At 40.9% G+C, this 17,358-nt stretch overlaps 1 protein-coding gene and 1 long non-coding RNA gene across 3 annotated transcripts in view; both read right to left on the bottom strand.

Moving 5' to 3' along the window:
- The window catches only part of LOC102942857 (death associated protein), an 89,046-nt gene that overhangs the window by 7,811 nt on the left and 63,877 nt on the right, over positions 1–17,358 (bottom strand). For both annotated transcript variants that reach the window (XM_037893333.2, XM_043540257.1), the window contains exon 3: positions 580–622. In XM_037893333.2, coding sequence (XP_037749261.1) covers positions 580–622 — 43 coding nt within the window. The remainder of the gene's footprint in view (positions 1–579; positions 623–17,358) is intronic.
- LOC122464589 lies at positions 9,348–16,953 on the bottom strand. Its single transcript, XR_006288770.1, has 2 exons — positions 16,563–16,953; positions 9,348–12,851 (listed from the first exon to the last, which is right to left on the bottom strand). It is a non-coding gene; the product is annotated as an uncharacterized LOC122464589 (long non-coding RNA).

The following is a 17,358-nucleotide window of genomic DNA, read 5'->3' as shown; positions in this document are numbered from 1 at the left end:
CAATAAGGATGCAAGTGCTTCTATCACATCACACACACAGAGTTAGATCATGCAGTTGGATCTGTGTGGCTGGACCCTTATGCTTGTGTGGTGCCCATTTGAGTTCAGCAGGTGTCTACCCACACGGATCAAGCTACTGGAGATGGCCCGTATTGTAACAAGTTTTGAAAAAAGTGGATGCAGTAGCATCAAGGATACAGGACAAAGCCCAATAGCTTCACATTTTTAAACTCACAAACTGCTGAAGTGAGCTATAGCTCACGAAAGCTTATGCTCAAATAAACTGGTTAGTCTCTAAGGTGCCACTAGTACTCCTTTTCTTTTTGCGAATACAGACTAACACGGCTACTACTCTGAAACTGAAACAGTAGAAACAATTTCAAAATATCTATTCACCCAAAACCTAATAAAATAAAAAATACTCAAGGAGGCTTAAATAAAATATAAATATAAACCCCAATGAAGTCAAATATGACAGGGAAGGGAAAAGATCAAAATTAAGAATCTTTCTCTAATCAGTGATGAAGTGAAAAGGCCTCTTAATCAAATGACTGAAAAGAAATTAACATGTAAACTCACTCTTGCAATGACACCGGAGATGAACACCGTTGGTTTAGGTGGGCTGAAAAATAAGAAAGATTATAGTTATTTAATTGATTTGTTCAACTTTACTCACCCTCGAGGAAAAAAAAAACACAGGTACAGCAGAAGTAAGACTTTGTCAACCTAATGTAAGATGACTCTGGATATTCTTGGCAATTAATGGATGCTTGAAATAGAAAAGATAAATTCTCCCTTCAACCTTGTTTTGCTAGACTAATTAGCCCAGGGGTCTCAAACTCAAATGATCACAAAGGCCACATGAGGACTAGTACATTGGCCTGAGGGCCGCATCACTGACACCCCCCCACCCGCCGCCCCCAGTCCACCTTCCATGAGGCCCCGCCCCTGCCCTGCCTCTTCCTACCCCTTCCCTGCCCCCATTCCAACCCCTTCCCGCAGTGAAAGGGACAGCAACCTGTCAGTAAGTGCACAATCATATCCTATTTCTTCTTTAGCAGAAAAAAAGGAAACCTAGACATAGATATAAACTATTGGGTTACAGGATAATGTTTGTATGCTACATTAAATCCACTGATTCTCCTGTCCATTTCTGCTAGACCTCTTTGTCCCCCAAAGATCTTTGTAAATCAAGATCCTCAGCTTTCTCTTTGAAGATCTGACTAACTATGACATGTGCCAATGCAGATTTCAAAGGATAAGAAAAGGACATGGTACACTGAATCAGTAGTTCTCTCACTCTAATTCACAGGACAACTTTATGAGAGATCGTCTTACAAATGCACCTTCCATCCCGAACCCTACTGCTTCATTCTCAGAATGTTTAATTCTGTGAACCATTAGACCAGTCCCAGAGACTACAGTTTTAGAACCACTGCACTGAGACATTTACTGTGTTTGCAGTAGTCCAACATACACTACTGTTGCTGAGAAACACCTGCTAAAAATAGGGGTTGGGGGATATGAGCATGTCAGCAGACCCCAAGAAAAGAGCAGGCTATCATTGCTACACTTGTAACACACTTTCAAGTGCTTTAAATTCTATTGGTGTTTTATGTTAAGTACAACCTACATTTCTAGTATTTTATAACCTGTGATGGTTGCTTTGAGGATATAGTTAATCTGATGAAAATCGGTTTGACAGATGTTGTTTTGAAGATGCAACATTACTTTCTCTAGGCTTTAGTAAACAAAAAAGTGAAAAAAACTACTATTATTACTAAAATAAAATTCTTATACATGCTTTTACTATTTTATATTTGATAGACACATTTATTTAAGTTTAAATAAAAGGTAAAGTAGGTCTTATTTAAGGAATACAAAGCTAAATTTGCCAGGATTGTTTAAAGTTCATGAAAATACTTTCATAAGGAATTCTAGTTTTATTATAACATGTGGAGAAAAAGCCCACATTTAAGATTTGAATGTACAAAGCACTTATTCCAATTTTATATGTGCAGTACTGTCAAAAATTGCACCTTTTAAACATCACAAATGTTACTATGTTCATTTGCACTGAAAGTATCCAAGTAAGATAGAGAGTTCTATTATTTCACAGTACTGAAGCTTAAACAAGGTGTTTACTGACATTACAAGAAAATCACAGAGAAGACAGAATACTTGAAAATTAAACTAGATGAAATAAGGTATTATGAATACTAAAAGCTTATGTCTTCATTCTGCAGTGGTTTTAAATCTGTGAGTTCAAGTCTCACAGATATACTGTAAAGAATGACCATATGCTAGGGTTAAAAATTAATAATATGAAAGTCCCTAGAGAACACATAATATTACATTATTTTAAAGGGAGAGACTGCATAGTTCAGTATCTGAACCCTGTAGTACACATTGACAATGCTCATTGTCTTTATGGAGTTAATTAGTTGGGAGATAGGAGCATGAAGAAAAAAATGCAAGAAACAGAAAACAAAGGAATAAATTGCTAACTTCCAACATGGCAGAACTTCAACTTTCCATACTAGGACCAGTGTTGTTTCATATCTTTATCAGTGCTGTGGAAAAGGGGATAAACTGTGAGATGGTAAAATTCAGCAGCTAACACAATTACTTTGGGAAGTCAAGATTAGAAAAAAATTGTGAGAAATTCGCCACTGACCTCACAGAGCTAGATGATGGAGAAGCACAGTGATAGATGAAATTCAGTGCAGACTAATGCAAAGCCCTGCACACCAGAAGGAATCATTTGAACTACTCATATATTGTGCACTGGTAGTTAGAAAACCAAACAAAAATGTTAGGATGAATAAAGAAGGGAATAGAAACAATACTGAAAATGTTAATTATAACCCTTGTTTAGAATATTGCATTCAATCCTGGCCACTCCATAACGAGACAGACAGATGAAATAGAAAGCGTACAGAGACGGGCAAGGGAAAGGATCAGAAGCATGGAGGGCTTTCCATGTTAGAGATTGAGGCAGCACATTTAAAACTGATGAAAGGAAATACTTTTTAAAGAGCGCATAATTAATGTACAGCTCTTACTGCAACAAGATATTATTGAGGCAAGGAGTTTAGTATGATTCAAAAGCAGAATTAGACATTTATATGACTTGAATGCATCCATAATCACATCAGTTAGGATTAAAAAAATGTAAAAAGTCTATGAACCCTCATGCTCTAGGGCACAAATTAACCTCTTAACTAGGAGGCTAGGAAGAAACTTCCTCTGTGGTCAGGTAGGTTACACTTTCACGTCATTGTCCTTCCTGGGTTAAACCGAAACACTATTTTCTAGTATACTTGAACCATCTAAAACCACGCAGTACTATGTGTCTGAGTAGAAGCAGAGTTCTCAAAAGATTTCCAGTCTGCCAACATTGAATCAAGTCGTCAGACCTCAAGGAGGACACTTGGAGAGAAATATAAGCACACACCTTTTTACTGGACTAAGAGAGTTTGAGACAAATGGGAAAATGATAAATATTTTACTAAACAAGAGGGTGCTCTCTCCTAAACAGGGATGATAGGCACACAGGTGTTCTCCCCTTAGAGAAGGGAGGTAGAGCCAAACCTACAAAGGGACTTAGGTACCTAAACCCCAGTTTTAGGTCTTGAAATCCAATTTCTAGGCTCCTGAGTGATCTACAAAACCCCTGCTCAGCTGCGCCTAACCCGGTAGGTGCCAAAACTCGGTACCTAAGTTCCTGCTGTGAAAATTCCCTAGAAACCTACATTTCTGAGTCTGGGCATGCACACTGCTGTCTCCCTCTGTGAGCAGTCCCAACTCCACACAAAAGAGCAGGAGACAGATGACCTCCCTCATAACCTTTCATCCAGTGGTTTGGGTGCTCAGCTGGGACAAGGCAGACCCAGGTTTTAGTGTCACTTCTGTCTGATAAGGTGGGACTTGAACAGGGAAAGATCAACTACATTTCTTGGGTGAATGCCCTAACCACTGGGCTATGAGATATTCTGATGTGGGTCTTTCTCAAACTATCCTGTTGAAGCTGGTCCACTTTAAATAATTGTATAAGTGTACAAAACTCGCTGTATAACCTCCAGTCTAGTGGTCAGAATGCATACCTGAGAGATGGCAGATTCCCTGTTCAAATCCCTTCTCTTCATCAAGCAGAAAAGGGATTTGAACTAGGCTCTCACTCACACTCTTGGTGAGTTTCCTAACCACTCTGGTGCAGGTTATGAGCGGGGCCACTGGGCCATCTTGTGTGGAGTTAGGCACCTGCATAACTCATTCTCACAAGAAACAGCTTAGTCACCTGACTCCAGGACAGGGTTCCTGGCTTGGATTGCAAGCAGAGTAGGCACCTCCCTGCATCCCAGACTTAAGGGCTGAACTACATGAGAGGGGCAGGGCATCTCCCACGGGTAGGGCCCTACCAAATTAAGGGTCCATTTTGGTCAATTTCACAGTCATAGGATTTTGTAAATAGTAATTTCCATGATTTCAGCTATTTAAATCTGAAATTTCACAGTGTCGTAATTGTAGAAGTCCTACAATTGGGGTGGGGTCACAAGGTTATAGGGGGCGGGGGTTGCAGTACTGTTATCCTTAATTCTACGCTGCTGCTGGTGGTGGCGGTGCTGCCTTTAGAGCTGGGCAGCTGGACAGCAGCGGCTGTGGATCAGGATCCCAGCTCTGAAGGCAAACCCGCCGCCAGCAGCAGTGCAGAAGGATGGCATGGTGTTGTATTGCTACCCTTATTTCCAGCCGCCCAGGTCTGAAGGTAGCAGCAGTGCAGAAGAATGGCATGGTATGGCATTGCCACCTTTCTTTTTGCGCTGCTGCTGGTGAGGCATCGCCTTCAGAGCTGGGCGCCCAGCCAACAGCTGCCGCTCTCCAGCCACCAGGTCTGAAGGCAGTGGAGAAGTAAGGGTGGCAATACTGCGACCCCCCTACAACTCCCTTTTGGGTCAGGACCCCCAATTTTAGACCAAGTTCATTGGTCTCCCCAGTGAAATCTGTATAGTATAGGGTAAAATCACACAAAAGACCAGATTTCATGGTCCGCAATGCATTTTTCATGGCCTAGCTGATGTGGCTCCTGGCTTTTCGGGATCTCATTCTCAGGCCCCTCTCTCCCCATGCATTGTACAGGGAACCAAGGCACCCAACTCAGGCTTTGTAGATGCCAGTGTTGTACCTGTGATTTCCTATGTACCTAAGTCCCTTTGTGAATCTGGGCCATAGTTCTTTGCTTGCCTTGACCCTGGTAAGCACCATCCACATTAACCTACAGCAGGGCTATTTATGGAGCCAATTAAACTCTAATATAAGTGAGAGAAAAACATTTACTAGTTGAAGGCGCTGCTAAGGGGCCAGGAACTACAGAAATACACAAGATCCTGCCTTTTAGTTCCAAAAAGCGATAGAAGTACTTAGAGATGTCCGTCTCTTCTTGAATCTCCCAGTACTATGTCTTGTGACTATTAACTGGGCTCTCCAATTACAGAATCAGAAGAACAAATACTGGCCCCTGTTAAAGGCTAGATTCTGTCTTGGGCTGTGTGGCTGAAGAGGGACACAAGGCGCAGTACGAACTCAATATATACCTCTGGGGGATACCTGGACCTTGGGCTTGGGTACACAGCAGTAGACAGGCACTGTGCACCTGTTATAACAATCACTTCCTTCCCCCCGCCCTCCAGAGCAGGTGGGTAGGGAGTTGCTGGAGAAGGGACAGGGCTTTTTATGATGTCACTATCCAATTTTCATGCTTGACTTCCAATGAGAGATCATTCACTCTCTCCTGGACAATAGGCGAGGGCAAACAAATTGGAAAGGATCAATTGTATCATGATGCTAATTATCCATTGATCTCCAACTGCCCATCTATAAGCACGTATTATAGTTCCTATTTTGATGGCTATTCTGTATTTGTGTTACAGTATGCAGTTAGTATGTAACTGATCTCACCCATCGGAAAGCCAGCAATAAGGTTCATGAGCATTTCTCAAATGTGGCCACCGGGGGCTTTTCTTGCGGCCACAACCTCCTGGGCAGTGATGGGGGGGGTGAGTGGGACGGGGGGGAAATAAAGCAGCAGCCCCTCCCCCTAGGCCTCCAGCAGTGGTTGGGCCCCCTCTGGAGACAGAAAAGCTGGAGGAGCAGGCAGCCAGTGATTTCCCCACCTTCCCTGGGGGTGGTGAGGAAGGGGTTTCAGCCTTGGGGTGGTGGATGGCAGGCCCCAGCCACTGGCTTTGGGCGCTGTTCCCCTGCCTCACAGTGGCAGGCTCTAGCCTCGAACTCGTCTCCCCCCGCATCACACTCCTGGCCCCCACTACCTCCCCCAGTGCCCCATTGCCCCTGAACCCCACTGCCTCCATACCCACTTCCTCATTCAGGACTTAATTTGTCCCCAGGCTTGCCAAGGCTGACTAAGTCTGCTATGAAAAGTGGTATCTGTTGTATGTTAGTATCACTTTTTGATAGCAAACTTAGTAGCTATCAAGTCTTAAAAAAGAAAAGGCAACCAAAAAAGCAAAAAAACCCCAAGAAACAAGACAACATGCAAAGCATCTGATTTGTGTTTCTATTCTGTTTAGGTCCAGTAAAGAATAGAGACAACTGTACATTATTTTTATTATTGAGTCTGCAAATAAACCACTACATAAATGAATTACAATTATTTGGACATGTATATGTGCATATTTATATGTTTTTCCAAGGTTAATTAAGTATTTTAGGAAAAATTGTCAGAGTGGCAACCAGGAAGAGTTGGTGGCTGCATTGAGGCCATCAACAAATTTGTTGTGAGAACCCCTAAGGTTCTCTAAACCTTCCAGCCCGGAGTACAGCTGTGGTCACTGATTTCAGTGGGCAAAACTTCAGACCTCAATCCTGCCCTTAGCCTTCTGGAATTAAAAAAAATAAATAAAACAAAACAACAACTGGTGAGACATTCAACCCATCCAGCTTAGCCTTCGAAGTTATTTGGGAATTTGTATGTCATTGTTACAAAACAAGAGTTAACTGTTTTCAATTTTAGTTTAGTGCCATTTTGAAGGTCTCCTATATACAACTTCACAGAGATGTTTGAGTGTACCTGGTTGCCTTTGATTCTGACATTGTCTATGAAAATAAATTGAGATGATTAAACACACACTGAGATGATTAAAAACACATTTCCCAGCAAACTAAGTAAGAATAACAACAAGCACACTGCTCATCAGTTGGCCTGAAAGACTTTCTGATTTGCTTATAATATATTTGGGTTATTAATTTTCAGGACACAAAAGTAATAATTAGCCTGGCTGGCTACCAGAGGGAAATATTCTGCTTGATTGCACACAGACATTCCGTATCTGAGATTCTACCACATGCTATGCTGTCGAGGTTGTTTGTATGCCAACCAAAACCATGTTTTGAAACCTGCAAGATGATCCACAAGATGGCACTGTTGAACCTCCCAGTCTTGTGTACTATAACAACAAGACAACCTGAGACAAATTCAGGAACTTTGGCAAATATTAAAAGCTAAGTTAAAAAAAAGTTGCAGATAATGCTTCCACTAACAAAAAACAGGCAGCACAGAGTACATATGTATGTACGTACACACACGCACGCACGCACATTATACTATCTGTGGGAAACAATTTCATTGTTCCATGTACCGGTCTGAATTTGAATAAATCCCATATGAAAGCTTCAACACTTCCAAATTGTCTCCCTTTTCTGTACAGCAAATGAATGCAATTTCACAAGTCTTAAGAAGTAGTCAAACATCCTATATATACATATATTAACAATAACTAGTTTTGTTATTCATATACAAATAAATGGGGTGTTCTAATTTAATTAAATTTAATAGCAACTGACTGATATTCGTCTTGCTGATATGCAGTATCAGCCTATTGGGGTGCATAGCCTGGATACAAATTTTTAAAGACGTTCTCTCTTTCATCTACCTTTCTTAATGCTCTGTATCCTTAGGAGAAAACCATTTTAGGGAATATTCCCCTCCATCCCCCACTTCCCACACATTGTTTAGCAAACACTAACATTGGAGTATATGGAACTATAAACAGAGTTTGTTAAGCCTTTGTTTTGTGAACAGAAGGAATTAAGTATTTCGCCTTTTCTATAGATCCACGGTATTTGTATATAGTCCAGCTGCTGATTCATCAATTAGGGCTCAGCCTGGTCATTCTAACATACAAGTGATTCCCAGGGGATTCAGTGATGAAGTGTGCACAGGCAACAGCTGTAATATGTGTTTTGTTATGTACATTTAATGTCTGTAGCCACTTATGTGCAAAAAGTGACAAATGTTTTAAACATGCTAAAAGTAAATTTTATTTAAAAGGTGACAACATTCAAAGGAAAATCTAATTTATGGAAGTAAAATGCTTATCAGCCAGAGAACTAGCCACAGATATTGGAACAGATAGGGCAGCTGGGTAGCAGTGAGATTCTCGGTCAATACCAACTGCGCCATTATCTACTCAGATTCCTACTTGAACCTCACCCTCTGACCAATAGGCATTTGATAAGTTTACATCTTATACCCTCCTACTCCTTTGAGCAATGGAATGTGAAGTTCTTCCTTTTCACTCTATATCCTTGCCTCAAATATTGGAGATTCCTGACTGTTATGAAGAGAAGTCTCCACTAGTTTAACTTTCTAACATCCTCCATGTTTTGTATAGTTGCCTGTCTGTGCATAGCTCCAATGCATACCTCTGCTGTTGCTCAAAGCTTTCTACAGCAACTGTGGAGTGAAACCAACACAAATGTAAAGTAACTATATTCTTGTAAATTCCACTGTACTACTGTTAGCTCTGGGAAGCAGTAAAGGCATTGAGCTGTCTGCAGAGTCAGGAAGACAGACTTGCATTAGTTCACATTCAAAAGGTATCTCTGAAACCCATACATGCCCAGAATTTAATTTTTGTGGCTTATACTGCACCCTACTCTCCAGAGAAAGTTTCCAACTTGTCAGTGGACTTTCTGGAGGGGTAAAGGTTTAATGACTTTTTCTTCCTTTCTTCCTTAATATATTAAAGATTGTCTTACAGTTTTCCCTCCATAAAGCATGCATGTTCATGCTTGTTTTCCACATACAAAACAGCAGGTTCTGGCTTCTCTCTCTTTCCTTACGGTCTTTGCCAAGATGTTAGCAGGATTTGCATAGTGCATACAGCTGCACTCTGGGCTACAATGCCTGTTTCCATTAACAGAGGCGTCAAGGGCTGATAAGGCTTATTACCTGAAATTCCTTGTATGTCAAATGCAGAAAACACACAGAACATTCATTTTACACATAAGTCTGTATTTATAGATCATTAAGGAACCAGAAAGCCAAATTCAAAAATATTCTTTTACTTTATCATTCACCTTTACCAGAGTTGTTCAGTCAAAAATATTTTAATGTAACAAAGGACATGGCACAGAGTCTTTAAAAAGAGATTCTGATAACATCAGGACTTTGTTTAAGTGACTGTTTCTCAACACAGGCTAGTTTTCAATTTCTACTTGGAGTAGAAGAGCTCAGATCGACAATGGAAAGCAGAAACCTTCCTCTCTCCTTCCATCACCCAGGCTGCAGGCTGCAGCTGCAAGAGGTAGATTCCTTTCCCAACCAGAAATATCTAATATTCCTAACAGCATAACACTGGGTCACTTTCGTCTTTTCTACTACTCCCCTGGGTTTAATATATAGGGCCAAAATTTGGTATTAAAATCAACTGCAAAACTTCCACTGATTCCAGTGGGACAAGGATTTGGCATTTAGAAAGCATGACATTAAAAATATAAATGGAAATACCAGAAGAATAGAAATCTGCAGTAATGAGATTTAAAACATGAACATTCAGAGGATTTTAACAGAAGTCTTCAGAGAATAAGCTTCTAACTGGGGTGAAAAAAGTTTCTAGCCCCTTAACTGTTTATGAAAGCTGTGACAATAGATAAGGGATAGCTCTCCTGCCGAGTCTGAGGATAGTGAGGCAACACCACTTATTTACTTCAATAGGTATTAAAATCAATATCAATTATGATCACTTCAATGTCAATAACGTTAGTCTTTTTACTGCTAATTGCTGCAACAAAAACTTGCTAAATTTTCTAGTGAAGTTTAGCTGCATTATATGTCATATTCCAGCATTATGTTTATTTGAATGGATGTTACTTTTTCCAGAGGCGACTGAGGCTGATAGTTCACTTTAATATATACAGTGGAACTTTGTACCCTTAGGGCATTTGGTTTTCTTGAGTTCACTCTCTTACCCATCTCTCCTAGGCCCCTGGCTGACACTGCTAGCAGATTACATGTTACTGACCCATTTACAGGCTCTTATGTTCACTCTTCTCTGTCTACTTGGAGCAAGCAGATGAGTTCCTTTCAGGAGTGCAAGTCAGTAATGTTTCCCAGTCCAAGCAGTCAAAACCTAATTTAACCTCAGATAAACAACAGGAGTATTTATTAGTAGTTTACTGAAGGGAGGGAACAGAAATAAAAAGGATCATGTATATGAAATGCCTGAAAGGGAGAAGTAATGGAACAGTCCTCACAGGATACTTATATTTAAATTCCAGATAAAATCATAGATTTTACCTCATCGCCCACATGGTAGTACAGTCTTTCTTGACTACAGAGCAACCTGAAGTGGTGTTTCTGAGGTGTCAGCTGTGATATTTCCCCAGCAAGAATATGTAGTCAGCCTAAACACTGGCTTAGTTCTAGTACATCTAGCCTTTGATGGGGAAATATAACAAATACATAGTAGCATTTGATTTAAGATGTCCTTCATATCCTAAGCTTTGAAATCAGGGACAATCTACAAATGCATTGTTCTCTTTTTCTTGTTTCCCAGCATCTAGTAAGTTTAGATTAGCAATAGTTCTTTTAAGAAGCTATCCTGGTTTCCTTGTTTAGCTCAAAAGGACTTCCCTTTCATCTGATGTGCAATTAGACATATAAACTCTGTTCCATACATTTTAATAGTTCTATTTTCTAATGGTCTAAGCCATCACTTTTATAGAATGTCATTAATATGCAAATGCAGAGATCCCTCCTGGTACAGTAGATCATTTGTACTCAGCACAGTTTATCTGTGTAATGGAGTTCCAGTACATCAAAGAGTAATTGAGCTATAGAACATTAAGAATCATAAATATAGATAGTAAAGCGATTAAAAAATGGAAATACTACTTGTCATAATAAGTGAATATATAGCAATAAAGCACACAGGCTGTGTGCATTCACAAAGGTGCTGGTGTATGGCTCCACTAATCTGTGAGCACGTCTACACAATCTGGCATTATTTACTGATGGCAGAACAGGGCTTGAGAATTTACATTTCACTTTTTGAAAAAACAATTATAAACATAATGAATCCTTCCACTATGATAATTCTTAAAATGTTAAATATGCTTTCCCTATTTTTTAGTATGTTTGATTAAACTATGTGTCTTTCCCTATTAGGGTAAGAAGAACTGTCAGGAACCCTAGCTCAGTGGTCCCCAAACTGTGGGGCATGCCCCCGTAGGGGGACACAGAGGACAGTTCAGGGGGCGTGCAGTGTGACTCGGGCTAGCCCCCACAGGGGGTAGGGAGGGACCGCCATGCTTCCAGCCCTGCTCCTCCCTTAACCCTGTTCAGCCTCCAGTCCTGCTCTGCCTCTAGGTCCAACTCCACTCCCAATCACGCTCTGCCCCCATCCCCACCTCCACTCCGCCCCCTGCCCAGCAATGCCCTCATTCTCTCTCCACTCCCAGACCAGCTCCGCCTCTAGCCCCAGATATTTCCCCCATCCTCAGTTCCGCCTCCAGCTCTGCCTTCAGCCCAAGCTCGGCTGCTGAGGAAGTCTTGGCTGTGCAGTAATGGGGTGAGGGGTGCGCACGGACAGATTCTATTAATGGTAAGAGGAGTGGGGTACAACTGGAAAAGTTTGCACACCCCTGCCCTAGCTCAAAAGCCTCTTTAGAGTTGCTATTTATAGTCAGAACGCAGTACTGAACAGTTCCAGTTTAGTTTTAGCTTTTGCAAAACCAAGTGGCTGGAGGTCTTATACTACTTCTGAAAGGGGAGCTCAACACTTTGAAGGGGGTGACAAGGGAAACTGAAAAAAAAATACATTTTTAAAAACTGATCCTCCTCTCTACCCTCCCCTGCTCCCCACTAGCTGCTTCTAATATCCTTCTCCTTTAACTGCCTTCCTACGTACACTCCTATCCATCCCATTTAACAATAGGCAGAAGGTGTTTTGCTCTTCCAGTGACATTACCCCAGCTCTGCCCACTTGAAGTTGGTGTATTATCATCAAAAGGTCCATTTGGCCAATGAGAACGAGGCTTTAGACAATCAGTGTTCCCAGTCAGACTACTTAGTATTCCTGAATAACCATCCTTGTAACTTGCAGAATCATCAACCGGTATTAAAATTTCAGATTATGAGGTTGGTATGAGGAGCAGCCTAAGTTTCATTGCAGGTTCGAAAATGCACAACTGAATGTGAGATGGCAGGCGCTTGCTGGTATAGCAGAGGTTTTTGCCTAGTGAAATCATATGGTCTTAGAAAACAACTACCAAAATCCTTTGCAAAAATCCTGTCTATGTGGGATCACACCTTTCTTCCTCCATCCATTTTTATTTTTTTGAGGGGAGACAAAATCTGAGTTGGGAGACTGGACAAATCTGTATAGACACTGCCAATATTCCCTGCACATTGGTATTGCCCTTGGATAAAAGCAATCCCAATATTATGGGATATTGAGAGAAGAGGCAAATGGCTAACACAAATGGATAAGGAAGAGAGTATCCTGAGAGAACGTGACGAATTCTAGGGTCACAGACGAGAGAAATTACACCTGTGGAAGGAAAAGGAAACCATCATCTCTGAGAAAAGGTTTGTGCTCCCTAAATGACCTATTTTACAATATATAAAATAAATCTTAAAAAGGAACGGATGAAATAAATTGCTTGTTCATTTAACCAAATCAGACATTATTACATGGATTAAGATGAAACAAATTTTAAAACAATTAGTAGCAAAGCTCAACATAAAGCCACCATAACATTTACAAAATGGTGAGAAAATCTAGCCCCCTTTTAAGACTGAACAAATCTTATGTTAGGACACTACAGGCATATAGGACAAATACAAAAATGATATACAAGAGCTTTTATATTTTTTCCACTTGGATTCACCAGTAATTATAATCCTTCTTCCATATTCTTTTTGAGATCGCATTTTTGGATCTGGTATTTAGGAATCATTCTACCAGCAGGCAAGTTGGCCAAATCAAATATACAGCTAATGAATGGATAGATAAGTTCTCTTCACCAGTAAAGGGGAAAAAAGACCAGGTGTAAAGAGGACACTCCTAATTTAATAAAAGACTGAAACCATTTTCTGATTTTCACCCTCTATTTTCATGGCACAATTTTATATTAACCAATATGGCATTCCTATTATTCACAGTACATTCAAAGGAGAAGGCAGACCTCTTGTGTATACTTGCTCTGAATACTCGCTGTTATGACATTAGAATTGACAGAAGGGTATTGGCTTCCTGTCATATTTATTTAAAATCTTTATAGAAAAGAAGCCCATGGAGATGTACTCTAGGCACCCAGATGACAGCAACACTATCGCTGCAACACAACAGCCATCTGCACACTAAGGTTTAATTTCATTTTTATCTATCGGGGGGCTCTCCTCAAATCACACACAAATGCAGGGAATGAGGGGAATTTACACAAATTTTACAAGCAAATGTTTAGTTCTGTGTTTCCTTTGATTACTGTAACATTTCAAGTAAGTGTGGCATTTTTAGGATGCCCCGGCATTAGCTGAAAAAAGTAAAAATTCATATTTCAAATTACGAGTCACTGGGGATGAAAACTTTTTCTAAAGCACAGCTGGAAAGTGCAAGGGGCTTTGGTGACACAATGGTACATGGAGGAAAACTAGGGGTTTAGAAAATCCACAGGGAAATCTATAGTTTAATGGCTAGTTCAGTCTTGAAGCTTTATCTCTGAGTGAAAATGGGAAGAGTTAGCTATGTCTCTTGTACCATCACTCCTCTTTTCCCAGGGCCACAAAGGGCTCTCTGTGGCCTCAGTTTCTTTAGTTCCCCTGGTAAAGGCAATATAACCCCAGGTTGTACTGCTTTTCTGTAGCTCTGCCTCTGCAGTGGAACACATGCCTTTAAAGTAGGCCCTAGTAGCACAGCTTCAATGAAGTAATGCAACCAGGGAGTGGAAGGTGGGAGAAGGGTAAGAGACCCAGATCTGGTGGCCTCCTTCAGATTCCCTATGATCTGTGTGGTCTTGGAGCATATTTCACAGGATGACAAACTCTCATTACCCCCCAAGAAAACAAAGTGAGAAATTCCATGAGGGACTTTCTGTGGGGTTATCTTCCCCTTTAATCCTTTCCCACAGGAGGGGGCAAAGTGACCCCAAATTACGTAATACAGCTATTCAGGGTGGGAGGCCTTCATCTATTGATTTTTTAAATTCACTTGACCATATTACCACCTCTGGAAGGTGAAACTATGTACAACATCAGAGGCATTAATTCCTACCAGCAACATTCAGTTTTTGCCTGATCAAGGACAAGTGTGTTTGCAAAGCACTTGTGAGGTAAGCATTTGACCTGGCTGCCTACCTACAATGAATGGCTTTTGGATGACTGAGCTAGTTATACATAATGACACCATTCAAATATCCACCATAAATTATGGAAGCCATTGGTATGGTGTGTCTATCTGTCTGTCTCATTGTTGGATTTTTCTGTTTCTTCCACTCACTGTTATTGTTGGCACTTGCCCATTTATTTATATGCATTTCCTTCTCCATCCTTTTTGTGTCAGAATCCTCGGAGGGACCAATGAAGTTTCCAGTTTTCCATTTCCACTACTCTCAATAGTCTCATATCTCAATGACAAGCAAGTTCTCTTGATCCCACTGACACACATCTCTACTAAGTCTGAAAAGTGGGAGAAAACTACTAGGGAACAATGCACGTGCTTCCTCCCTCCTGGGGCTGAGGGTGGTTTTACATCATGCTGTCAAGTTATTCTGTGTGGGGGAGTGAAAGGCCAACGCTCATTTCACTTTGCTGCTGCTGGCACCACTGGGGATGTAGCATGTGCAGATGTACCATTCAAAACTTCTGCTACAGGATTCTCCCACATGGCTTCATTTAAAAATGTGAGGCGGCATTGAAAGACACAAAATTCCTCTAATCCCTAGCCAGATTTAACTCTTCGGCAGATACCAAGAGCGCCTACATCAGCTATACAGCACAGTACCACTCATTAAATATCCAACACCACAAGTATATATGCTTACAGCCAGAACAGCAGCAACATATATCCAACGTTAGTTTTGCCACAAACTTGCAAATGAGGATTTCAGTGTGCCTTGGACCTCTAGGGTGTTGTCTAGCCAACTCATAAAGAGATGTGAAGAAACATTCAATTACTTTATTTAAAGGTTTGAGAAACTACACATGTTGGCTCTTCATTTGCATTCATAATACACTGGGCTTTAAGCGTGTGTCTGAACCTGTAGAAGAATCATCTACCAGGTCTCAGATTACATTAAGATTGCTGTATCCTAAATGTGTAGCTTCAGGTTCTGCAGAGTCCACTATCAACATTTTTTATGGCTTCAGGTAGTGACTGACAAGAGCAATAATCTGCAGAGAATTGTACGATGAGCTGAATGACACGTTTGCTTGTGATCGTGCTGCTAAACCGTTATGGAATTTGTTCAGTTTCACACAGCAAATTCTGAGTATTACTTAACCCATCTGTACTTTGTGTCAAAGACATCACAAAGCATGGAAATTGTTTTACATGTAAAACACAATGTATTGGTTCACCCACAAACATATTGCAGGACGGTTAGAGCAGGATACCAGGGGGTAACTCCTGGATTCTATTCACAGCTGTGTCACTGACTTGCTGTGTGATCCTAGACATTTAATGTGTCTGTTTACCCCTCGTAAAATGGGTGAGCTAGTACTTTACATCTTACAGTATCCCTATAAGGTATACATTAATGCTTGTAAAGAGCTTTGAGTTCTATAGATGGAAATTGCTATAGACATGCAAAGTCTTGTTAGTGCAATCTTGAGGTCCTCAGTTTGTTCTCATTCCTTACAGCAATTTGCCTGATCAAATAAGCGAGTAAGATCAAAGGCCCAATCATGACCTTCAAATCTGTGCAAAGGGAGAACTCTCCCGCATTCTCCCACCCAGAAAGGGAGGTCAGCTATATATACAGCAGCCTTCTCCTCCCTCGTCAGGCCCCATGAAGAGTTTTGAGATCTGTGCAGGGGTAGAGGGATAAGAGGGAGCAGGCAAGGTGAGATGAACCCTCTCTCCATGTTAGGGAATTCCCCTTTAAGGGTGGTATTGCTGGGGAAGTCCCGGCACTGCAGCTCCACTAAAGGACACCAAAGTGCCAGCCAACAGAGGGCTTCCGTATGGACCCACAGAAACCCAAGAGCCACACAGATTGCTGGTGATCTACAAGGTTTATAGGCCAGACTCCCACTTTCTCACCTCTCACAGCAGAACATACTTCAGGAGGAAACTCTGCAAGAGGAACGTCAGGGAGTTTCCTGCCCCTTACCTGGTATTAACACATAGGGGCAGAATACAGCCCTGAGTAAAGGCCTCAGGATTTGACACTATGTGATTGTGCAGATGTCCAACTGAACTGTACAGCAGTTGCCTCCTAAATTAGCTCCTGGGACTCTACAGAGAGTTCAGGGATTGGCAGGAGGTTTATTCTTTCCTTCTCATTAGCCAATGAAGATCCAGAATCCTCCACTCTCATTTTGTTGAATATCATCTCACTGCAATTCTCAGGACATGAGGCAGCTTCACTGGCAGGTATTCCCTTATATTTAGGTATGATGCCCTTGGCTCCAGGACGGAGTGATCTGAATCACCTGATTTAGAAAAATATAGGTCAAGACTTTGTAAAACTGATTTTTAAATTTGTGCTGCTGCAACATTAGTATTAAATTTATTATGAAGAAAATTACAAATGCTATTTTTAAGTGCCATTATTGGTAAGTATATCAATTGACACTTTTACGAAACTGCAATAGGCAAAAAAACAATATTGAAAATGAAGGCCCTGACCCTGCAACTACTAAAGCAGAAATACAACTTTACTGACATGAGTAATCTATTGATTTTAACAGGATTTCTCATGTGCTTAAAGTTAAGCATGTGCATAAATGTTTGCAGCATCAGGGGGCTAAAATTGTATTATTTATTAAAAACACCTAGCATTAAAATTGTTACTTCAAAAACATACTGCTTCAGAGTTAAACAGTAATTTAGACTT

The sequence above is a fragment of the Chelonia mydas genome, chromosome 2 (genome assembly GCF_015237465.2).
Source record: "Chelonia mydas isolate rCheMyd1 chromosome 2, rCheMyd1.pri.v2, whole genome shotgun sequence".
Classification (NCBI taxonomy): domain Eukaryota; kingdom Metazoa; phylum Chordata; order Testudines; family Cheloniidae; genus Chelonia; species Chelonia mydas.
The sequence above is the reverse complement of the archived record's forward strand: the minus strand, read 5'-3'. Positions and strand labels throughout refer to the sequence as shown.